Source organism: Antechinus flavipes, chromosome 2 (assembly GCF_016432865.1).
Source record: "Antechinus flavipes isolate AdamAnt ecotype Samford, QLD, Australia chromosome 2, AdamAnt_v2, whole genome shotgun sequence".
Classification (NCBI taxonomy): domain Eukaryota; kingdom Metazoa; phylum Chordata; class Mammalia; order Dasyuromorphia; family Dasyuridae; genus Antechinus; species Antechinus flavipes.
The window spans coordinates 35029850-35055412 of NC_067399.1; the positions used below are offsets into that span (position 1 = coordinate 35029850).

The window sequence follows — 25563 nt, forward strand, 5'->3', positions numbered from 1 at the left end:
GCATCTGGGAGGTGTGGGGGTTGTGGGAGCAGAAGTGGCTGCCTCCAGCTCAGGGGAAAAATCTGAGACCTTCAGACCTTGAATATGTCCCTGACTTTTGGAGCCTTGTGTGATATGTGCTCCCACAAAGCCTACTTGCCCTTAGATTTTTTTTAAAAAAAATTTTTGTTTTAATCAATTTTATTTTTTTATGAGACTGCTACCACTATGTAATGTGTTCAGTCTTTGGTTAGGAACTTTCATCTTCTCGAGATCAAATTTTGTCTTGGTTACTGAATTGTGTGAGTTTAAGCAAGCACTTAACTTTGTTTGCCTCAGTTTCCTTATTTGTAAAATAAGCTGGAAGATGAAATAGCAAATCCCTCTAGTATCTTCTTAAAGAAACCCCAAATTGCTAAAAAGTGCCAAAAATAATTGAAATGAGAACAAAAATGGCTCCAAAAGCAAGAGGGCTTGCACAAGAGTCAATAATGTGTTGTTCAGAGGTCATAGCCTAAAGGCATAAAACATAGGGCAGATACAGATATCCTGCACTTTATCCCAATCCATGACCTGCTGTCCCACTAAGTAAGGATGTTTTGGGCACTTGGAATGGAGCCTCCTAAAATGGAAAGCAAGCCATCCTTTTATTCCTTAGCAGAGTTTAGGGGAACCAGCTTTCTATCCCTCCCCCACTTACCTGAAAAGATCAATGGAATAATATGTTATCATTAAAATTTTTTTTTCTTCTTAATTTTTTTATTTTTTATTTATTTTAAACCTAAATACTAATTCTTTATAATAAATCCTCCACATTGTGTTCAGAGCTGCCCATCTTTGCTTTGCTTCCTTGTGGGTTTCTCTTGTTCTCTGCATGAACTTTTTACATTATTTTCCCCTGATTCCTCCCCAGGGACTCTATCCTTCTGTAAGTGCCCACAGCCAGCAGTATCCCCATCCCACTGCCTCTGCCCTCACCAGGCATGTGCTGGTTTCCCCTTGGGCGGGGCTCCCTCTCAGCAGCACAGCTGGCCCCAGCACCCTCATAAACAGGGGTTCCCTCAGTCTTCCCCAACCTCACACTCCCCACACTGCCTGGGAAATGCAGCTTCCTGTGGCTCAGCCAAGGCTACCTCCGGGCCCAGCTATCGAAGGGCTCACTCTTGCTGTTTCAGCAGAGCTTCCCTGGAGCCGTTTCCCTTTCACACTGACCAACCCTCCATGTGAGGTCCGCCTTTGGTATCTTCTCTGGTCATTCCAGGAGAACCAGCTCTGCCCCCACTTGTGTTCATTTTTTGTCACTGGATATTTTTCCTGAGGTGCCATTTTATTTTTTTAATAGAGCTTGGAATTTTCTAAACTACTCTGTCATCTTCCCAGAATCCTCTTTGTCTTTTTTTTTCAAATGCTTCTATGCAATGGTGGCAAATTCTATCTCAAGCATTGACTTCAGTCAAAAATCTAAAATCTACCAAAGAAGAACTTGAATTCGTCTGTCATTAAGAATCCTCCTTGTGTGATAAAGAGGGAGAGATCAACTGGCCTCCTATCACTTCCCTCAAGTCTCTTATTCCATCCTCTGAAAGAGCTCTCTCAGTGACTGTATTTGATCCTCTCTACAACTGTGCTGGGCAGGAGAAAACAAGGTGGGAGGAGAAGAGAAAGAGAAGACAGAGGTCATGGGGGAAGAGAAAGCTGGGGAGAAGTGAAAATATAGGAGGGAGCAACATTAAAGGGAGAGGATCTGGAAAGTCCCCTCTTGGAGCTGTGGCAGATGGGCTGGGAACTGAGAGAAGACTTTGGGTGAAGGATTCTGGACTAGAGTTTTGTTGTGTTTTTTTTTTTTTTTTTTTTTTTTTTTGATGATTAATACTCAGTAAGGCTCTTCATGACTCTATTTTGAATTTCTAGGAAAGTTCCTGGACTAGTTCGCCATTTACTTCTTCTGCTCTTTTACCGATGAAGAACTGGAGCAAATACGTCTCTGTGCCTTGCTGTGGGTCATCCTAGTGTCTGAGGCCAGATCTCAACTCTGGAAGAGGAATGTTTCTGACTCCAAACCTGGAATGTGAACTCAGGAAGAAGCATCCTCTGGACTCCAGGCCTGGCACTTTATTACATCATAGAAGTCCCTGAAAAGAGTGGAAAGAAAGTATTTTACTCGCCCAGAATCCTTTGCCACCTTTTGTTTTTAAGAAGCATTTAGAGCAGGAGAAAGGTGAAGATTTTTACACGGGCCCATTGTTTTCTTCTATTACCTCTACCCAGAGAAGGAAAAGCAGAGACATTTATTGTCTAACAAAGGAGTGAATCTTAAGTAAGTTGTTGTCAACTATATAAAATTGAAACATCCAAAGCAGTGGAACATTGGCTGGGCTAATCTTTATACTCCAGAGAGAGGCAGTTTGAAGAGCTCAAGATTTCTCTGGTTTAAGAGAACCTGCCATTGACAAAAAGAGAAAGATCTAGAAGTGACACTCTGAGTGGCGGGTTGTGAAGAAGAAAAACAAGTTGGATGAAGCTTTAGAGCAAGGACAAGTAGAATTTCTCCAAAACAAACCTTTGGTTTGTCTTTGTCAGGATCCCCAGGCCCCAACCACCTTCTTATTTTCATTCCTCTCTTTTTCTCTTTTTCCTTTTAGGAGACACCATGTTTTCTAGAGCTAAGGCCCAGCAAGCAAACTTTGTCCTGACCTTGGGATAGCAACAATCCTTTGCCCTCATCCTCTGCATGAATTCTGAAGGAGCTAAATCATAGAACTGATCCTTTCTGAGCTTAAGCAAACACTAGCAGGCCAGGTCATAAAGCACCGTTAAGAACCAACTTTTTTTTTTTTTAAACTAGGCAACCCTGCCTCACATTTGCTGGTATGTCTCACCACTGTTTCTTTCATGTCCCTGTACTCCACTTGCTCCTCTGTTCTGTGGGTAAAAATCAGCTGATTATTGGCCTTCACTTAGGATCATGGTTCCAGTGAAGCCAGCTGTGCATGTGGCAGTGAGGGCAGAGTTATACTCTCCTTGGGATGTTCATATTTATCATCCTCTACAGAGACCAGCTGACTGTCATATAATTAATCAATTAGCCAATATTGGTATGGTGTAGATTTTGTCCTTCCATGGAACTACCCTCAAGCCACTAAACAGGTGGATAGTCAGAATCCCTGTGCAGGATTCCTACCGGCTCCAGTGCACATCCCTCCCCACTAGAAGGTGCTCTGCCTACAAATGTATAATCTACACTTTTCTGATTTTTAAGTTTCCAAGTTGAGGTTTAAAGTTGTGGCCTGAGTCTCACTCAAAATTATCCAAAAAATGCAAATCTTATTTGTCTATTTTTATTCACCACCTCCCTATGAATATATATATTCATATAATTGAGAATATAAAAATCTGATTTAAATACACAGTTACAGAAAATGGATCCAGAGTGAATTTTTTTTCCTGAGACAATTAGGGTTAATTGACTTGCCCAGAGTCACACAACTAGAAAATATGAAGTGTCTGAGTCTGGATTTGCACTCAGGTCCTCCTGACTCCAGGGCAGCTGCCCCGTGCCATCTGGCTGCTGGGAGAGTGTGAATTTTAAGCTGGGTCCATGATGGATTTCATTAACCTGTTGCCTGATCTTCTTGTGCTCTTGGTCCCAAGAGTCATTGATTGCTGAGGAATATTGAGCCAGGGAGAAAGGACAGAAAGAATCTCTGGCCAGAAGTTTCTACTTTCTCTTTGGTTCTTCTGCCGAGGGGAGTCAGATGGAATAGGAATGGGAGAATGCCTCAGACCCAGTCTGGGCCAGTGGTTCTCTCTTTGATGATTCTGCTCATGGCTGAAGAGGAGCAAGAGTCCCCAGAGCACCGAGCTCTCAGACCGTGGCCTTTCCCCTGAGCCCCGAGTCCCTTTTATCTCAGCCCCAGAGACCCTGCCCCTGAGCAGGCCCCCAGCAGCTGCTGCAGCAGAGGAAGGAGGGGAGGCAGCTGGGCCTCCCTGAGCAGCCAGCCCAGGCCTGGGGAGGTTTTTGTTCAGGGCTGTAACACTGTGCGAGGATAAAAAGATGCTTGAGTACAGTAATAGACTGCCCCATCTTCAACCTCCACACTGCTGATTGTGAAGGTGAAATCCTTCTCAGCACCACTGCCACTGAAGCGGGCAGGGACTCCGGAGTGCAGGTTGGAAACCTTGTAAATGAGCATCCGAGGAGACTGTCCGGGTTTCTGTTGGAGCCAGTTTAGGTAAGTGTTTCCTTTACTGGTTATGACACTCTCACTGGCCTTGCAGCTGATGGTGACTCTCTCTCCTGGGCTCACAGACACCGAGGCTGGAGACTGGGTCAGCACAATTTCTCCCCTGGAAACTAAGAGCAGAAATTAATGACCAACCAACATGAAAGCTGAGTTTCCTTTCATTCTGATTTTTGGCCCAAAGACTCCCTGGCCCTGAAAATCCCCCTGATCTCACAGAAATCCTCATTCCCCCCTTGGACTGTACTGGCTCCTGTCCCCAGAGATTCTGAGCTTCCTTGATTTCTCTCATCTCATGTCACGTTGCCCGTCTGCATGTTTTATTGTCTCAAGTTCTCACCTGGGACCCAAAGCATCAGGAGCCCACAGAGAAGCTGGGAAAGAGATTCCATTTTGCAGTGACTCCTTCCCTGTGGCTGCTCTGCCCCCAGGCCCAGTTTATCTCCCTGGGTCTGCAGCCCCTCCCCTTGGGGATTTCTTTATGCAAAGCAGCTGGGAGGTGTGAAGGTTCTGGGAGCAGAAGTGGCTGACTCCAGCTCAGGGGAATACCCTGACCCCTTCAGACCTTGAATATGTCCCTGATTCTTGGAGACTTGTGGGATAAGTGCTCCCACAAATCTTATTTATCCTTAGATCTGTTTATTTTTTTAATTTTTTTTTCTTTTAATCAGTTTTTTTTTTTTTAAATGAGACTGCTAGCACTGTGTAATGTGTTCAGTCTTTGGCTAGGAACATTCATTTTCTTGAGATCAAATATTGCCTTGGATACTTAATTGTGTGAGCTTATGCAAGTCACTTAACCTTGTTTGCCTCAGTTTCCTTATTTGTAAAATAAGTTGGAAAATGAAATATCAAATCCCTTTCGTATCTTCTCAGAGAAACCCCAAGTTGTGTTGCAAAGTACCAAAAATCACTGAAACAAGAACAAAAATGGTTCCAAAAGCAAGAGGGATGCAGAAGAGTCAATATTGTGTAGTAAAAGGTCACAGCCTGAAGGCATGAAACATGGGACAGCTACTGATATACTGCTCTTTATCCCAATCCATGACCTACTGTCCCATTAATTAAGGATCCTTTGGACACTTAGAATGGAGCCTCCCAAAATGGAAAGCAAGCCATCCTTTTATTCTTTGGCATGGTTTAGGGTGTGTGGAAAGGTGAGGAACTTATATTCTAAGCACATATAGATCAGAAACTGTTAACTAAAGTAGATCAGGCCTATAGGCCCCAGTCACATGATTTTAGATGAGACCTGGACTGCATTCCATTGTCCAAAGAAGGAATTCAGTGGCCAAAGCTGTAGATCACCTTTTTCACTGCATTCCACTGACCAAATAGGGAGATAAAAGTTTATGTAACCAATCACAACCTATAGAGGGTGGGATTTGGGGGGTTCTTTTTCTAAAATGTATAAAAGTTGTCAGCATCTTCAAGTGAATGACTCTCCTCCTGTGGGTATCTTTGCTGTCCTTTCGGGCCCACAGGCCAGGAGGTCCACTTCTCGAGATTCTAATAAATTCTTTCTGTGCATCATTTGGAGCGACTCCTGAGTAGTCAGTTTGGGTAGGTGCAATTGCCCCAAACAGTTTTGGGGGCTCATCCAGGATTGGTGTCTTTTGGGGAGATGGGTGTGTACCTTGAGCGGAGGCGGGTGCCCACGGAGGAATTTTTCTAGTGGTCTTGGACTCAAGTGTGCGCATTCTCCCTCCCTATCAAACAACAGACTGAAGCAGGGAAACTCAGTGATGTATAGAAACTAATACTTTGGAAGAAACAAATGTCCTGATTGGCCGGTGCATTTTAGAATCCGTACCATGTGGCTTGGTGAGCTCTTGGAATAGTTTGGGGCTCTTATTGGCTGGGTTTTAGGGAACCTGAGGGAATAGCCCTAGCTAAATTTTGTTGAGTGCTGGACTGTGACAGGCCCTAGTGGTAAAAAACTGCCAAGGGAGGCTGCTGAGAAACTACTGAACTTAGTTTGGGGAACTAAGTAAGATGGGGAAATCACAGTCCAAAAATGAGTGTCAGGACCTTAGCCAGGGAATTCTAGTCAACAGTCCAATATTAGGAAGTTGACAAAGACTGGGAGGAACTTCCCAGATACAAAGGAAAGGACAAAAGAAAGATGATTAAATATTGCTGCTTTGTTTGGAGCAGCCAAAATATTGGTAGGGGAACGATTTGGCCGAGATTTGGTTCCTCTGAGGATTGGGTATGTCAAAATTGAATTTGTATGTGAATGGTAAAGACCTTTTAACCCAGAGGAATCCATTTATGCTCATCTCTGGCTTGATGGGTCTGCTAAAGTCTTTTTGAACCAGCCCCAGAAACCTGAGTTAGAGAAAACAGAAAAAGAGCCAGGGGCTAAAGAGAAAGTAGTAAAGGAAGAAAAGCAAGATTGGGACCCTTTAGAAGCTCTGCCCCCTCCCCCAGGGGAGGCACAGCCGGTTGAGGCCCAGTTCCTGGCTGAAGCACCCGGAGAGCAGATAAGAGAAGGGCCATATTCTCCTATTTCCAGGGAATTGCACCAGAGGCAGAAGGATATTCAGAGCCTCCCCTTTAGGGAGAAGGCAGGATCACTCCCAAGAAAGACACAGTGGGAGATATACATAGGGAGATCCCCCTCCCAGCGGGGGGAAGTCCCATTAGGTGGGGCTCAAGGGGGCAGTGGATATGTGAATGCACCCCTAGCATGAAGTGAGGTCAGGGCATTTAAAAAAGAATTAGTTTCTATTATGGAGGACTCAGCTGGGGCATCAAAACAGTTAGGTCAATTTTATATACTTGGGGGGGGGGGGAATTAATGCATGTATTATCAATATTGTTTATTCCTGAAGAGCGCTGCTCAATTTGGGCACAAGCCATGTGGGAATGGGAAAGGAGGCACCCACCCCTGAATGATGGGGCGGTCCCAGCTGAACAGAAGTATCCTGTGAATGACCCAGGGTGGGATGGTAATAATCAGATGCATAGATAGAATATGCAAGATCTGAGGGAGTTAATAGTTGTGGGGGTGAGGGATGCCTTCCCAAAGAGGCAAAATATAAACAAAGCCTTTGCTATCACCCAAGAAAAGGACGAGTCACCAGAGCAGTATTTAGAAAGAATTAGAGAAGGAATATTCAGGAACAGGTCCTGATAGCCCAGAGAATGAACAAATGTTAAAGGTGCAGTTTGTATCTAATGCCTGGTTGGACATAAATAGGAAGTTACAGAAGATTGAAGGGTAGATGTGGTCTTCTTTGGAAACTTTATTGGAGGAAACTACTAAGGTTTATGTAAGGAGAGAGGAGGACCCGGCTGAGGAAAAACAGAGGCAGAGAAGGGAATGGGAAAAGCACAGGGATAAGAGGGAAAGAGAGAGAAATAGGTTCATGATTCAGCAGATCCATAACTCGGATGCTGCTAAAAAGGAATATAAGGGACCCAGTAGTGGCTGAGAGTCTGAAAGAAACAATAAAGGAAAGGGTGCATTGAGGAATCCAAATTTAGAATGTTGGACATGTGGAAAACAAGGAAACATATTGGGTAATTTGTTACCATTGTAAGTTATGCTTTATGGAGTTTTTCTAGCTATTCACTATATTGTGAATCTTTAAAGTTCTGAAGGGAACTGGAAAGAAGAATGCAGGAGATTTATGGAGGATTGATTTGTAGGAGCAAATTGAGAGCCTGAATGATATCAAAAAGGAATCAGTTGGAAAGTGAAAGGAAATAAACTGATTGCCTAAATCTTGAGAAGGATTCCCAAATGGGAAATTGAGTGGAGAAACAGGAGGGAATCCTTTGTCTAAGAATGCAGGAGTGGGGGAAGGATGGCCACATGGAATCCTCTCTTCCCCTCCTCCCCCTCACCAAGTGTGTTCCAGTCACTTTCTGTAATGGCTTGGTTAATTGACTGAATATTTGTTTATTTGAAACATAATGGTTTTCTTGTTTAAGGAACATGATCATAAATGCGATTTATAGTTTGAAAGGGTTATTTCAAAAAAGTTTAATTGATATTTTTAAGAACTTTTCAGATTCTTTCATGTGAAAATAGGTAGTTTTAATTAACTGTATTGATGCCAATTATTTAAAGGGACTCCAAGGATAATAAAGGGACTCGTATTTATGATCATATTCCTTAAACAAGAAAACCATTATGTTTCAAATAATAATATTTGAAGGATAATAGTTTTTGTCTTTGTCCTTTTGAAAAAGTTTTTATTATGAACAATATGTAGTTTGGGATTTTTCTGTGTATTGGGTATTTTAAAAGCAAAATGATTGGTATAATATTCAATTTATGAAACATCTACTTGGGTATGTAAGAAGTGTGAACATTCTGGGATAAATTTCTTATTGTTAAAAGTCTTACAATATGTAGATGATCCTCTTGTGGCAAGAAGGAAAAAGAGTGATCTTGCCGTCCAAGTCATTATCAGTTTGTTAAATTATTTAGGAGCACAGGGACTGAGAATTTCTTTTTTTTTTTTAATAGGCACACATTAAAATTAATATATAACATATAATACAAAGATTGTTAATAGGCACATATTAAAATTAACACATAATATATAACATAAAAGTGTTAATAGGCACATATTAAAATAAACATATATAACACAAAGGTTGCTAATAGGCATATTAATAAGGGCATTTTGGGTGGCACAGTGGCTAGAAGGCTGGTCCTGGCATCAGGAAAACTTCTCTCTGGTTGTTGCTCAGTTGTGACAGCCTTGTCCCGCCCTTGTTGTCCCCATTTGGCCTTTTCTTGGCAGAGATCTTCCCTAGTGGATCCAGTGGATCCACTTTGTCAAAGGTAAAATGACTTGTCCAGGGCTAGGCAGGATGTGAGGCTAGATTTGAATTCAGTTCTTCTTGACTCCAGGTCCTGTGCTCTATCTCTCTCTCTTTTTTTTTTTTTTTTTTGTGAGTGGGTTGGGGAGGAGACATTTATTTGACACTCCAAATACAGGATTTGGAGGCACAGGAGTCAAGGGTATGTTACAGTGTGCCTGACCATGGGAAGCACAATGGCAAGTGAAAAGAACATCGACTCTGAAGATAGAGGACTTGAATGAAACACTTGAGTTTTGCAGTGTATCCTTCAATTTCTCATCTTTGTTGAAGTAGTTGTAGGAGGAGTTGGGTTGAACTGTATTCTCTTACTTTACTATGTTGTCTAGTTTCTCCTTTTTCTACTTCTCTTGATTCCTGTTGTTGGAGATCAAATTTTTTGTTTAAGTCTGGGTTTTTCCTTAGAAACAGATGGAATTCCTCTGTTTCACTAAATGTCCATCTTCTTCCGTGGAAAAAAATACTCAGCTTAGCTGGATAGTTTATTCTTGGCTGCATTCCAAGTTATTTTGCCTTTCGGAATATCTGATTCCAGGCCCTTCGATCCTTTAATGTTGAGGCAGCCAGATCTTGCGTGACCCTTATTGTGGCAGCTTGGTATTTGAACTATTTTTTCCTGGCTGCTTGTAAAATTTTTTCTTTAGTCAGAAAATTCTGAAATTTGGCCATAATATTCCTCGGAGTCTTTATTTTAGGGTCTTTTTCAGAAGGTGTTCGATGAATTCTTTCAATGCCTATTTTCCCTTCTGGTTCTATTACTTCTGGGCAGTTCTCTTTGATGATTTCCTGTAAAATAGTATCTAGGCTCTTTTTTTCATCATAATTTTCTGGTAGTCCGATGATCCTCAGGTTATCTCTCCTAGATCTATTTTCCAGGTCTATTGTTTTTCCAAGTAAATATTTGACATTTTTTTTCCAATATTTCATTTTTTTGGTTTTGCTGGACTGATTCTTGATGTCTCAATGAATCGGACTGAGAATTTCTTAAGACCACTTGCAATTTGTGAAATGTGAGGTAAAACATTTAGGTCATTGTATAAGTAAAGGAAAAAAGAAATTACTTGGGGGAAAGAATGGAAACAGTAAAGGTAAGGGATTGGCATACGGGCATTGGTCACTGAAATTTTGACTTATCTTAAGTTACCTAAGAACATTGCAGTGATTTATGTGCAGGGGCATCAAAGAGGAGATTCATTTGAGACAAGGGAAAACTGCTTTATGGACGAGGAGACGAAATGGGCTGGAGGAAAGGAATCTGTAAATACAGAGGAAATGATGGTGCTGATTCTGGCATTTCTGCCTCCAGTGCCTCCACCTTCCCTTACCCCAGAAGAGAAGCAGGAAATCCAAAGCCTTGGTGCTCAGGAAGATAAAGAGGGGCACTGGCTCCTCCCTGATGGCAGAGAGGTACTGACCACAGCAGGTATGGGACATGTGCTCCCACATTTACATCAGGGCAGTCTTTGGGGTGTCCAAGGCCTGTGTGACGTGGTGCTAAGTCTGTGGCACTGGCTTGTACACACTAGCAGGCAACTGGTCAGTGGGTGTCCTGTTTGTCAAAGGATGAAATGACAAGCCCAAAAAGGAGGAAGGCCCCCTGGTATCAGGCCTTCCCAAAGCATTCAGGTGGACTTTACCAGCAGTACTGCCATCAGTGGGGCATCTCAAATACCTGTTGGTCATAGGGGACCATCTGACCTCATGGGTGGAAGCCTTTCCCCTTGCCTGGGCAACTGCCTCAGTAGTTGTAAAAGTCTTCCCTGAGCATATCACTCCAGGGTATGGGATGGTAGGCAGGAAGTTTCGGACCAAGGCACCCATTTCACAGCTAAGATGCTCCTATCTGTGGCCCAAGCTCTAAAAATATCATGGGTCTTACATATCCCATGACCTCCGCTCTCATAAGGTAAAGTGGAAAGGATGGATAAAGAAATTAAACAGCAACTGACTAAATTGGCGTTACAGACACAATTGCCCTGGACTAAATGCCTTCCCCTTGCCTTATTAAGAATAGAACAAAACCCCAAAGGAATGTGGAATTATCACCTTATGAATTTTGTATGGTCACCCTTATCCAAAAGGGATTCAAAATTCTTCCTGGAATCCAATATTTGAGACCAAGGATTTGTTTTTAAAGAAATATGTTCTGTCTTTACTGTAACATCTGAAAACTTCACAACTAAAAGGGCTTATTGCTCAGACTCCTCCCTTAGGATTCACAGTGCACAAGTTTTAGCCTGGAGACTGGGTCCTGGTTTGGACATGGAAGGAGGACAAGCTGACCCTGAGCTGAGAAGGACCGTTCCAGATCCGGTTAACTTCAGATCCAGCGATATACACCAAAGAGAGAGGTTGGACACATCACACTCGAGTCAAAGGTCCCGTGGATGCGCCAAAGAAGTGGGCAGTAGAGACTGATCCAGAAACATTGAAAGTGCAGCTGAAATTACAGGAAACTTAGCAAAGACTGAGGAATTGTGCCTGTAAAACCTTTTTGACTTGTCTCATTTGGGGAGCTCTCTTGGGACTTTTCTTGTTTGTACTAGATATTACATTTTGTTGAACTGTATTGTTAGGATTGAGATATTATATACTATCAGGAAGAATGGGGTGTGAACCAAACCCAAGGGGTTGGAGACTGTGCCTTGTATATGCATGTATGATGTTATGTGGGTAACCTTTTGTGCTGGTACCTGGAGAGCAGTGGGTATGAAAATGCCTTTCAAACCCTGACCCAAACAATAGCCACCAGCTTTAGATCGACTGACTGTTGGATACGTGGGGGACCTGATCAACTTACACAGTGGCCCTGGGTTCCTGTTCCCCCGTCCCCGGCCTGGATCTTGAGCAACAGGTCAGTGACACACAACGGAACAGGTTTCTGGTCAGCAGAAGAAAAGCATCGCTGGCCCCTGACCAGTACAGTTTTAGGGAGATGTTGCCTGAGTCAGACTGGTACAGGGCCACGGATGGGAGAAAGTGAATGCACATGGACATTTCCTCACAGGCCAGAGAAGGGAGCTGTCATAGACTGCAGTGGGTACGGGAATAGATGGAACCAAACCAGTATAACCTGTTAGGAAGGGTCAGTGGTTCGCTGTATCCAGCATTCTGATAGCAGTGAGGAGTGTGCGAGGAAAATGCCACTGGCCTGTTTAATCGCTGACCCAGAGGGGACCCAGATATGGATGTGTGTAACCTTGAATAGCACAGTGCCAGGTTCAACTTACACTTCGATGGAATGGAAGTGGGGGAATAGAGGGGCCACTGTGAGGAAAACGTTTCATCATTTCTGGAGCTGTCAGGATCTAACTGGGAAAATGGTCGCACCTGCCGATGGGTAGTTGGAAGTCATCTTTGGAGAGGTAATTCTAATAAGGGAGGAGAGCCTTAGGTCCCTGGGATGTCAGGTATTTTCCACCCTCAAGTGGACCTGTTATATATGTTATATTTTGGTATAAAAATAATCCTGCCCTGAAGGGGCATTATTGGATCTGTAGTGAGGGGGCTTATACCCATTTACCAAAAAACTGAACTGGGGTTTGTTATATAGGTATAATTAGACCTAAATTTTTCTTTCTCTCTCAAGCGTTGGCGGCAATTGGGGATACGGTTATACGAAGATTTGGAAAGGGAAACACGAAGTTCCGACCGCTCCCTAACCCACATTGATACTTCTTCCACCCAGATAAATGATGCCAACGGTAGGAGGTGCCCGGCCTCCGGAGAGAATTATAAAAGAGTACGGACCAGCAACGTGGGCCCAGGAAGGTAGCTGGGGGCACCAAGCGCCCACATATGTATTAAATCAGTTGCTTAGGCTACCGGCAGTCCTAGAGTTACTCACCAACCAAACTGCTCAAGCCTTAGACTTACTGGCCGATCAGGCAACTCAGCCAAGGGAAGCAGTGTTACAGCATCGGCCAGTGCCAGACTATTTGCTAGCAGAGGAAGGAGGGGTCTGAGGGAAACTGAATTTGTCCACCTGCTGTGTGCAGATTGATGATAATGGGCAAATTGTTACGGAAATCCCGAGGAACATCCGTAAGATGGCACATGAGCCCGAGCAGGTTTGGGAATCTCCCTTTGGTCCTGGCTGGGGGTCACGGTTCGGTGGAAGCTGGTGGAAACAACTGTTGGGATCTGGGTTAACAGCTATAAGTGGAATCATCCTGTTGCCACTGTGTTTGCCCTGTATGATTACACTGGGAACAAAGATAGTTCGGAGGTCGAGAATCTGACAGACAGAGGATGCCATTAAAATGATGATTTTACAAAAGGAGGGATGGGAGGCAGTAGCAGGGGATGATCCTGATAAAGTTTAACAAGCAATGTGTAGGGATGCTAATCGAATTTGACACAATGTTAGTTCTTCATGAGGAAATATATGTACGTATATATTAACGAATAGCAGGGAGGATTGTGTGAAAGGTGAAGAACTTACAGATTAAGCACATTTTGATCAGAGACTGGTAACTAAAGCAGATCAGGCCTCTAGGCCCCTGTCACGTGATTTTAGACGAGACCTGGACTGCATTCCATTATCCAAAGAAGGAATTAAGTGGCTGAAGCTGTAGATCACCTTTTTCTCTGCATTCCACTGACCAAATAGGGGGATAAAGGTTTATGTGACCAATCACAGCCTGTAGAGGGTGGGATGTTGGGGGTTCTTTGTCTGAAATGTATAAAAGTTGTCAGCGTCTTCAAGTGAATGACTCTCCTCCTGTGGGTATCCTTGCTGTCCTTTCGGGCCCACAGGCCAGGACGGTCCGCTTCTCGAGATTCTAATAAATTCTTTCTGTGCCTCATTTGGAGCAACTCCTGAGTAGTCAGTTTGGGGAGGTGCAATTGCCCCAAACAAGTCTTTGGCTAGGAAATTTCATCTTCTTGAGATCAAATATTGTCTTGGATACTGAATTGTGTGAGCTTAAGCAAGTACTTAACCTTGTTTGCCTCAGTTTCCTTATTTATAAAATAAGCTGGAAGATTAAATAGCAAATCCCTCTAGTATCTTCTTAAAGAAACCCCAAATTGTGTTACAAAGTGCCAAAAATAATTGAAATAAGAACAAAAATGGTTCCAAAAGCAAGAGGGCTTGCACAAGAGTCAATAATGTGTAGTGAAGAGGTCACAGCCTAAAGGCGTAAAACATAAGACAGATACTGATATCCTGTACTTTATCCCAATCCATGACCTGCTGTCCCACTAAGTAAGGATGCTTTGGGACTTCCATCCTTTTATTCCTTAGCATAGTTTAGGGGAACCAGCTTTCTATTCCTCCCCCACTTCCCTGAAGAGATCGATGGAATGATGTTATCATTTAAAAATTTTTTTCTTCTTAATTTTTTTTATTTTTTATTTATTTTAAACTTTTAAAAATTTTAAACTTAAAAACTAATACTTTATAATAAATCCTACACACTGTGTTCAGAGCTGCCCATCTTTGCTTTGCTTCCTCGTGTGTTTCTCTTTCTCTGCATGCACTTTTTACATTATTTTCCCCTGATTCCTCCCCAGGGACTCCATCCTTCTGTAAGTGCCCACAGCCAGCAGTATCCCTGCCCCTCTGCTTCTGCACTCACCAGGCATGTGCTGGTTTCCCCTTGGGCGGGGCTCCCTCTCAGCAGCACAGCTGGCCCCAGCTCCCTCATAAACAGGGCTTCCCTCAGTCTTCCCCGATCTCACACTCCCCACACTGTCTGGGAGATGAAGCTTCCTGGGGCTCAGCCAAGGCTACCTCCCTGCCCAGCTACCACAGGGTCACTGCTTGCTGTTTCAACAGAGCTTGCCTGGGATGTTTACCTTTCACCCTGACCAAACCTCCATGTGACGTCCACTCTTGGTACCTTCTCTGGTCATTCCAGGAGGACCAGCTCTGCCCCCACTTGTGTTCATTTCTTATCACTGGACATTTTTCCTGAGGTGCCATTTTATCTTTTTAATACAGTTTGGAATTTTCTAAACTACTCTGCCATCTTCCCAGAATCCTCCTAGTCTTTTTTCACATGCTTCTATGCAAAGGAGGCAAATTCTATCCCAAGCACTGACTTCAGTCAGAAATGTAGAATCTACCAAAGATGAACTTGAATTAGTCTGTCAGAGTCCTCCTTGTGTGATACAGGGAGAGAGCAACTGGCCTCCTATCACTTCCCTCAAGTCTCTTATTCCATCCTCTGGAAGAGTCTCTCAGTGACTGTATTTAATCCTCTATATAACTGCCCTGGGCAGGAGAAAACCTGGTGGGAGGAGAAAGGAAAGAGAAGACAGAGGTCATGGAGGAAGAGGAAGCTGGGGAGAAGTGAAAATATAGGAGGGAGCAACATTAAAGGGAGAGGATCTGGAAAGTCCCCTCTTGGAGCTGTGGCAGATGTGCTGGGAACTGAGAGAAGACTTCAGGTGAGGGATTCTGGACTAGAGTTTTGTTGTGGGTTTTTGATCACTAATATTCAGGCTCTTCATGACTCTATTTGGAATTTCTAGGAAAGATCCTGGACTAGTTTGCCATTTACTTCTCCTACTTCTTTTACTGATGAAGAACTGAAGCAAATAGAACTATGTGCCTTGCTGTGGGTCATGCAGCCAGTAAGTGTCTGAGGCCAGATCTGGGCTGTGGAAGAGGAAGGTTCCTGACCCCAAGCCTGCAATGTGAACTCAGGAAGAGGCTTCCCCTGGTCTCCAGGCCCAGCTCTCTTATCTGCTACGTCAAAAAGCTGCCCCAGGATTGGCTGGAAAAAAGTTATTTCACTTACCCAGAATCCTTTGACATCTATTGGTTTTAAGAAGAATTTAGAGCAGAATAAAGGTGAAGGTTTTTACATGGGCCCATTGCTTCCTTCTACCGTCTCTAGGCTGAGAAGAAAAAGCAGAGACATTTATTGTCTAACTGGACAAAAGAGTGAATCTTAAATACTTTGTTGACAAGTGAAGCATTCAGGGCAGTGGAGAATTGGCTGGGCTAATCTTTATACTCCAGAGAGAGACAGTTTGAGGAGCTCAGGATGTCTCTGGTTTAAAGGGAAACTGCCATTGACAAAAAGAGTAAGATCTAGAAGTGACTCTGAGTGGCTGGTTATGTAGAAGAAAAACAAGTTGGATGGGGCTTAAGAGCAAGGGACAAGTAGAATTTCTGCTCAGCAAACCTTTTGTTTGTCTATGTCAGGTTCCCCAGGCCATGACCACCATTTTATTTCCACTCCTCTCTTTTTCCTTTCAAGAGACACCTTGTTTCCCAGAGCTAACGCCCAGCAAGCAAACTTTGTCCTGACCTTGGGAAAGCAACAATGCCCTCACCTTCTGAATTCTGTGGGAGCCAAATCGCAGAACTGATGTTTCCTGAGCTTGGGCAAACACCGCAGGCCTGGTCATGAAGCCCTGTTATGAATGAACCTTTTTTTAAAACTCGGCATCAGGATTGTGGTTCCAAGTCTCACTTCTCTTAGTTGTTTATGCCTGTAACCGTGGCTCGTGCCCACCTGTGTGAGTGTGTCATCTGTGCCTGTGGCAGTGATGGGGAGTGACACCTTCCCTGGGAGAAAGTGCTGTGTATGAGCAATCTCTGATTTCCCTTTCTCTCTTCCATCCCTCTGCTCCCATAAGCACATCTTTTATAGGGAAAATATAACCCTGAGGGTTCTTCAAGGGAGGAGGGAAAATAAAGGCAGAAACAAGGATGTGCATTGAGATGTTGATTCTGCTTTGGAGATAGTATCAAAGGCATTCTGGGAAAGCCTGAGCTCTCATCACAGGTATCTTAAAGACGCTAATCAAGGCAGTCTGGGAACATCATAGTTGTCCTGAAAATGGTAATAAAGAGACTCTGGGAAACTAAGTTTCCAGGATGAGCATTTTAGCATTTCCTGGAAAATGGGAGAGAATAAGCTGTGTTCAGAATCCCAGCAAAGGTTATGCAGTTTTATAGCCCTTTGGGCACAATTCTTAATTGCTCTCTGCCCCCTGGCCTGTCTTGGTACAAACAAAAGGATTCTCTGCCCCCCCATTGGCTGTTTGTGACATTGGGCTTGGAAATGTCCTTTTCTGCCACAGTTAGAAGGTTTCTTTCCTTCTACCTTCTGTCCTCCCTCTGTGGGGCTCCCTGAGCTATACCTGAGGCATCGCCTCTGCACTAACAGCCTCCTCCTCTGCCTCATTACTTCTGTCCATGATTTCAGAGAGAGGAGCTTCTTTAGCGAGTCCGGCCACTACACGGCTGCAAACCTTCTCCATTCCCTCCTTTAACAGGTGCCTGAAAAGAAGGTCAGAAGCACCACTTTCCCCGTGACTCTGTCAGGTGCTGCTTTTAATCGGGACACACAGGCTGGAAGAGGTTCTCGGGGCCTGTTTTATTGAAGATGTTGCTGTACCAGCCCCTCCTCATTTCCTCTCTCCCAAGCCTGCAGAGCACACGGTGAGAGAGATGCAAACGCACTCACACCGTGTAATCTCTGGGCTGTGGAATAGCCTGTGCCGGTAATTATAAGCACAGACTCTTCCGCGTCCTGATGGTCATTGGCCACAGCACATTTCCCAGCTGATTTAGGGAGTTCTGATGGCCACACGACTGATGGGCCGGGAGAGAAACAAGCAGATGCCATAGATGTCCCATCATCTGGGACAAGGGCATATGTGCTGGATATCAGTTAGAGAATTTGTACAGTTTGGGGCGCATTTGGGCCGTAGCTTCCACAAGCTTGTTTCACCTCTTTTAACATTTTAAATGGGATCGGAACATGTGGCCGACCTCTGCCCCATTGTCCTCTATAGGATAAGCCTGTAGGCCCCAGGCCCCAGTCAGAATGCCAAGCATTGTATCTTCCCCTCAGCTGCTGCCTTCATTATAAACCTTCCTGCAAAGCTGGGGGGAGGGGAGGAGGGGGGTGGCTTTTTCTGTGCTCTCTAGGAAGAACAGCAGGCCTTTGCAATGCAATCTCCTGTCTCTTCTCTGGCTCAGACTGGGGCCAGAGCTCTTGCTTTCCTCTCTGCTCTGAAACAGCCCTTTCTGTGTTCTCTGCCTCAGCTTTTCGCTGGAGCTCTTGCACTTCTTGTTCTAATTGCTGTAATCCCGCCTTTGCTCTGTCCCCTGATTCTGCTCTAAGCCAAAGTTCCTGCTTCTTTGTTCCATCTGTTGAATCCCCTCCCCCTCTCTTGCTGAGCTGTACTTAAGGGGTGTGGGGGTACTTTCCTTCATTGCCTTCATCACCTGGGGGCACATGTAAGCCTTCTAAGGAGGGATGTGTGTCCTTTGGCACTGGGGGCTCTCCTGCTGCTTTTCCTTTTCTTCGGGTGTGTTTTTGGTTAAAGAATCACCGGTTCTAGTTTCTAACTCAGAAGCTTGCTCTGTATTTACAACTCTCCTCTCGGGCCTGGTCACAGTTTGACCCACAGTGCATCTCTACCTTCCCTTCCGGACCAGGAACTCTTGTGGCTTCTCGAATGTTAATTTTTGATAATTGATATTCCCAGGCCTGACCATCTCCTCGCTAAGCCCTCCCTTCCGGGCACCACATGATGCTCTCACTGCAGTGGCTATTGCCAGTCTCTCCTAATTCCCAGGCGTCAGAGAAATCTCTGGCAAATGTTCACATCCACTTTCCCTCCTCCTGAGGCTTCTGGATCCCTCTGGCCGCTGTCTCCTAGGGACGCAGCTTAAGCACAGCAGAGCCCCCAGAGTTCGGGCAGGAAGCTTAAGGACTTTATTCACGGGGTTTACCTCCTATCTGAGACCTGCTGCCCTCTCTTAGCTCCTCCTCCTTGGCAGAGCTCCAGGGGAAAAGGGTCGGGCTCCTCCCCCACTGAGCCCACATCGGGTCCCTGAGGCCACAGGCCCAGCCAATCAGAGACGGAGACACTGCCCGAACCTTTCAGAGTGTTCAGGGTTCCTGCCCCCCCCCCCCAGGGTCGTCCCCATGTCCCATAACCCATCACGTCCGGGATCTCCCGGCCCTAGGCCTGTGTTCCGTCCTGACTGTGCTTCCCAGCCTCCCTTTTTGCCCCTTACACAGTAGGACTGATTGACCCTTACAACAAATAACGGTTTCCCGGGGACATAATGCTGGTTTACTCTCCGCGTAGGGCCCAGAAGCAGGGACTGAGAACCCCAGAGCACAAGCGCACTGGGAGCTCTCGGAGCCGGGAGAGAGACATTTCCATCTTCCTCAGCCTCGTGGGGGCGGGGCTCTCCTCCTCGGCTTCCCCACTGAAAGCCAGACTCCTGAAGGCCCTAAGGGAGCTACCGGCCGGCAAGGGGACAAGGCTTCCAGGGAGATAATGAAGGATGTGGACTTTAACCCCCGCCTGCACTTGTGGCGATTCCTGACCTGCCCGGAAGGCTGCCCAGAGACCCCCGAGAACTAAGAACATTACACTTCCCCTCCTGGGGTACAGAGGGAGGGATCAGCTGACCTCCTGGGGCTCCTTATTCCATCCTCTGGAAGAGTCTCTCAGTGACTGCATTTGATCCTTGGTTTCTAGGAAAGATCCCGGACTAGTTTGTCACTTACTTCTCCTGCTTCTTTCACTGAGGAAGAACTGGAGCAAACAGGGCTCTGGGCCTGGCTGTGGGTCCTGCAGCTGGTAAGTGTCTGAGGCCAGATCTGAGCTCTGCAGGAGGAAGGTTCCTGACCCCAAGCCTGGAATGTGAACTCGGGAAGAGGCTTCCCCTGGACCCCAGGCCCAGCTCTCTTATCTGCTACGTCAAAAAGCTGCCCCAGGATTGGCTGGGAAGAAGGTATTTCACTTACCCAGAATCCTTTGACACCGATTGTTTTTAAGAAGCATCTAGAGCACGAATGTTTGTGGCAGCCCTCTTTGTAGTGTCCAGAAACTGGAAAATGAAAGGATGTCCATCAATTGGAGAGTGGCTGGGTAAATTGTGGTATATGAATGTTATGGAATAGTATTGTTCTGAAAGAAATGACCAGCAGGATGATTTCAGAAAGGCCTGGAGAGACTTATAGGAACTGATGCTGAATGAAATGAGCACAACCAGGAGATCATTATATCCTTCAACAACAATACTACATGATGATCAATTCTGATGGACCTGGCCCTCTCCAGCAATGAGATGAACCAAATCAGTTCCAATAGAGCTGTAATGAACTGAACCAGCTACGCCCAGTGAAAGAACTCTGGGAGATGACTAAGAACCATTACATAGAATTCCCAATCCCGCTATTTTTGTCTGCCTACCTTTTGGATTTCCTTCACAGGCTAATAGTACACTATTTCAAAGTCCAATTCTTTTTGTACAGCAAAATAACTCTTAGGACATGTTTACTTATATTGTACTTAATTTATACTTTAACATCTTTAATATGTATTGGTCAACCAGCCATGGTGGAGGGAGACAGGGGATGGGGGGAAGGAGGGTAAAAATTGAAACAAAAGGTTTGGCAATTGTCAATGCTGTAAAATTACCTATGCATATAACTTGTAAATAAAAAGCTATAATTAAAAAAAAGACTTACTTAGAGCAGGAGAAAAGTGAAATTTTTTACATGGGCCATTGCTTTCTTCTGAGGTTTCTAGGCTGAGAAGGAAAAGCAGAGATATTTGCTTTCTAGCTGGACAAATGAGTGAATCTTAAGTATTTTATTGTCAACTCTGGACACCCAGGCCAATGCATAATTGGCTGGGCCAATCTTTATACCCCAGAGAGAGCCAGTTTGAGGAGCTCAGGATTTCTCTGGTTTCAAGGAAACTGCCATTGACAATAAGAGAAAGCTCTAGAAGTGACATCCTGAGTGGCTGGTAATGGAGAAGAAAAACAAGTTGGATGGGCCTTAAGAACAAGGGGCAAATAGAATTTCTCTTCAGCAAACCTTTTGTTTATGTCAGGATCCCCAGGCCATGACCACCCTTTTTTATTTTCACTCCTTTTCCTTTCAGGAGACACCATGTTTCCCAGAGCTAAGGCCCAGCAAGCAAACTTTGTCCTGACCTTTGGATAGGAACAATCCCTTCACCCTCTGGATGAATTCTGTGGGAGCTAAATCACAGAACTGATGGTTCCTGAGCTTGGGCAAACACCAGCAGGCCTGCTCATAAAGCCCTGTTATGAATGAACCCTTTTTAACCTACACAACCTTGCCTCACATTTGCTGGTATGTCTCACCACTGTATGTTCCTTTCATGTCCCTGTACGCCCCTTGTTCCTCTGCTCTGGGGGTAGAAACCAGCTGTTCATTGGCCCTCACTTAGGATCATGGTTCCCAGTCCCTCACCTCTTAGTTCTTTATGCCTCTAATTATGGCTCCTGGCCACCTGTGTGACAGTCGGTGTGAGGGGAGCTCGTGGCTGGGCACATGGCAGTGATGGCAGAGTTACACCTTCCCTGGGATGTTCCATATTTATCATGATCTTCAGAGACCAGCTGATTGTCACATAATTAATCTATTAGTCAACTATGGGTATGGTGTAGATTTTGTCCATCCATGGAACTATCCTCAAACCACTAAACAAGTGGATAGTCAGAATCCATGTGCAGGATTCCTTCTGGCTCCAGTGACCATCCCTCCCCCCAGAAGGTGCTCTACCTACAACTGTGCAATCTACACTTTTCTTAGATTTCCAAGTTGAGATTTAAAGCTGTTACTTGAGTCTCACTCAAAATTGTCCAAAAAATGCAAAATCTTATATATCTAATTTTAATTCACCACCTCTCTATGAATCGCACATTTTACTTTATAATGGACACATCACTCATTTAAGTGCAGAAAAATAACTGCAACACATTTAAAAATGAAATTGTAAAGACTCTTCCAATGAGTAAACTTTGGTGAAAGTGCTGTATATGATCAAGCTCTGTTTTCCCTTTCCCTCTTCCATCCCTCTGCTCCCATAAGCCCATCTATCATAGGGGAAATATAACCGGAAGGGTTCCTCAGGGGAGGAGGGAAAATAAAGGCAGGAACAAGGATGTACATTGAGATGTTAATTTTGCTTTGGAGATAGTATCAAAGGCAGTCTGGGAAAGCCTGGGCTCTCATCACAGGTATCTTAAAGATGCTAATCAATGTTATCTGGGAACATCATAGTTGCCTTAAAAATGGTAATAAAGAGAGTCTGGGAAACTAAGTTTCCAGGATAAGTGTTTTAGCATTTCCTGGAAACGGGAGGGAAAAAGCTGTGTTTAGCATTCATGCAAAGGTTGTTGTACAGCCCTTTGGGCATAGTTCTTAATTGCTCTCCAGAAGGCTTGGATATGTTCACAACTCCAGCAATGGTGAATTAATGTTATTTGAAGCCCAGGGAGAGATGATGAAAGAAAGGCAATGGGCTGCTTATGAAAGCTAAGGTTGAGGGATAAACCTTTTTCTTTGGTAAGGGGAATGGATTTGAGATATTCTTCTTTATGCTTCTCTCTCTCTCTCTCTCTCTCTCTCTCTCTCTCTCTCTCTCTCTGTATATATTTATATGTTGACGTGCAGAATGTTCCACAGCCTTTTCCCACTAAGGGATAGCAATGAGGAGTTCAGATGGAGGTGTGAGAAATGAGGGCTTAGAGATCCCCTTGTAATGCCAGAGAAACTGAGGCAGGAGAGAGATTAGAGAGTTTTTAATATTTTATTAATGGGAGAGTAAGATTGACTAGACAGGACTCTCATCTCAAATTATCCAGTCAGACAGAGTTAAAGATATACTGGGACCAAGGAATCCATGTTGGTCCCAGGGCTGGAGGAGACTGTCATCCCAAAGAATCCAGGGTCCAGCATACAGCTGCCAGCCGCCACCCTCCAGCAATGAATGGAGGGACCCCAACATCTTAAATACCTTTTCTCTAAACAAAGGAAGGGGTGAGAAGTGAGGGAAAACCTCTATCAGGATAGGGAGGCCATAAATCCTAGAAAACCCAGAGACAGGATGTCTGAGTACAAAGAAGTAGATATCATGGGGTATCTTGGAATATTTTAGAGGGATATTGTAAATCCTTGAGGACAGAGAAGAGTCAGGAGGTCTATTCTCTTGTTTATCTTGTTAATTTATAACCTGAGAGCAAATAATCCTCAGTTTTATTGGGTCAGAGGGGGATTTACAACTAAAGGGATTGAGACAGAACAGTTAAGGAAATTGAGACAAGGGAAACTCGTACAGGGAAACTGAGTCAGGACAGTTAAAGAGAACTGTGGCATAACACCATGGCCGGTGGCAGGTTTTTTATTACACTGAGAAAACAGCTTTCTCAGCATGCAACATCCTGTCAGCACTTTTTGCCAAAATGTTTGTGGCAGCCCTGTTTGTAGTGGCTAGAAGCTGGAAAATGAAAGGATGTCCATCAATTGGAGAATGGTTGAGTAAATTGTGGTATATGAACGTTATGGAATATTATTCTGTAAGGAACGACCAGCAGGATGAATACAGAGAGGACTGGCGAGACTGACATGAACTGATGCTGAGTGAAATGAGCAGAACCAGGAGATCATTATATACCTCAACAATGATACTGTTTGAGGATGTATTCTGATGGAAGTGGACCTCTTTGATAAAGAGAGCCTTAATTGATCAAAGATGGACAGAAGCAGCTACACCCAGAGAAAGAACACTGGGAAATGAATATAAACTGCTTGCATTTATGTTTTTCCTCCCGGGTTATTTCTACCTTCTGAATTCAATTCTCCCTGTGCAACAAGAAAACTGTTTGGTTCTGCACACATATATTGTATCTAGGATATACTGCAACCCATTCAACATGTAAAGGACTGCTTGCCATCTGGGGGAAGGGGTGGAGGGAGGGAGAGGAAAAATCGGAACAGAAATGAATGCAAGGGATAATGCTGTAAAAAATTACCCTGGCATGCGTTCTATCAATAAAAAATTATTTTAAAAAAATGTTTAGGAAGTAACTGTCATAGAATGATTTTTAAATGCTTATTCAATTGCCTGGATATAATAAAGGCATATTGATATTAATCCAAAAAAAAAGTTATACACAGTTGTATAGCCCTTTGGGCATAGTTTTCTTTTTTGGCATAGTTCTTAATTGCTCTCCAGAAGGATTGGATATGTTCACAACTCCAGCAACAGTGCATTAGTGTCCCCTGAAGCCCAGGGAGGGATGATGAAAGAGAGGCAATGGGCTGCTTATAAAAGTTAAGGTTGAGGGATAAACCTCTTTCTTTGATAAGGGGAATGTATTTGAGATGTTCCTCTTTGTGCTTCTCTCTGTCTCTCTCTCTCTCTCCCTCTCTCCCTCTCTCTCTTCCCCTCTCTGTATATATTTATATGTTCACATGTGAAAGATTCCACAGACTTTTCCCACTAAGGGATAGCAATGAGGAGTTCAGATGGAGGCGAGATAAATGAGGGTTGAGAGATCCCCTGGCCGGTGACTGGTTCTGCAAAAAAAATGTGCAAACCTGAATGAATACAGGCCAGATTTGTGCCAAAAAATGCATTTATTACACTGAGAAAACAGCTTTCTCAGCAGGCAACATCCTGTCAGCACTTTTTGCTAAGGTTTGGGCGCGCAGCCTTTGAGTGTATTGGGGTTTTCTAGCCTAGACCTGGGGAACCTTCCAATCAAGGGTGGTGATTATGTCCCTGGCCAAGATCTTCAACTGAATTATAGGTAGAGATGCTATGGGAGTTTCCTCTGAAAACAGGAGGGTGAGGCCCCTCCCAAAAGCCAGGAGGGATTGAGACTCAGGATTACCCTTCCCCAAAGGTCACAGTTTACATCATTCCCCCCTCAAGCAGTCACCCCAAATTCATTTGGAGCCAAGGGGCGAATGTCTCATCTGCTGGAGCTGCTTCAAGCTGACAAGGGCCCTCGAGCTGTCCCGATGCTCCCTGGGGGCTCAGGCCGGGAGGGGAAGTGCGAGATCTGACCATGGCAGCAGCAACATCTAGGGGATGATGAGGGTCCAAGTCACTTGTCCCAGGACCTTCAGACTGAGTGAGTCGCTGGAAGTTTGTAGCTTGGAGCCTGGAGGAACCAAATCTCACAAGCAGGTTAGAAGTGGGGCCATCCAGGGGGAGACGGTGACATTGGGGAATGGGGGCTCTGCAAAAAGTGCATCAGGTCCCATCTGTGGGCTGCCCTGAGGATGCTGAAGGCCCAGCCGACACTCCTGAACGCCCCCACTGCCCACGGAGCCCCAGCTGGAAGGCTGAGAAGGAGGTAACTGCTGGCAGGGCCCAGAATGACAAAGTCAGAGAGAAAATCCTGGGAGCAAAGTTCTCATCCTTGGGGTGGAAAATGGCCAAAAGAAGAAGACCAGAGAGAGAGGAAGGAAGGAAGGAGACCACGGTGAGAGAAAGAAGGACACAGAGAGTTTCCCCTTCTCTCTCCAGGGGGGCTTCAGGGGCCTGTGGAAGAGCAGCTTCAGGTCCTCTGTGGGTTCTCAGGAACAGTCTGAAGTACCTGAGAGGGAAAAGCTGCTCTATGGCGGCTCTGCCAGGAGCGGGGCAGGGGAGGAGAGCCGGGATCTCTCAGCAAGCACCTTGGGACCTCCTGGGCCTTCTGAGTCCTGCAGGGAAAAGCTTCCACCAGTTAGTGAGGGGGTCA

The 25563-nt window shown here is 44.7% G+C and overlaps 1 gene segment (V, D, J or C); it reads right to left on the bottom strand.

The window, feature by feature from the left end:
- Positions 1–3970: 3970 nt before the first annotated feature.
- Positions 3971–4652, bottom strand: LOC127547491 (immunoglobulin kappa variable 3-11-like). The segment is given in 2 exon segments: positions 3971–4333; positions 4561–4652. Coding segments are annotated over 2 exon segments (384 nt in total).
- Between the last annotated feature and the right edge of the window lie 20911 nt (positions 4653–25563).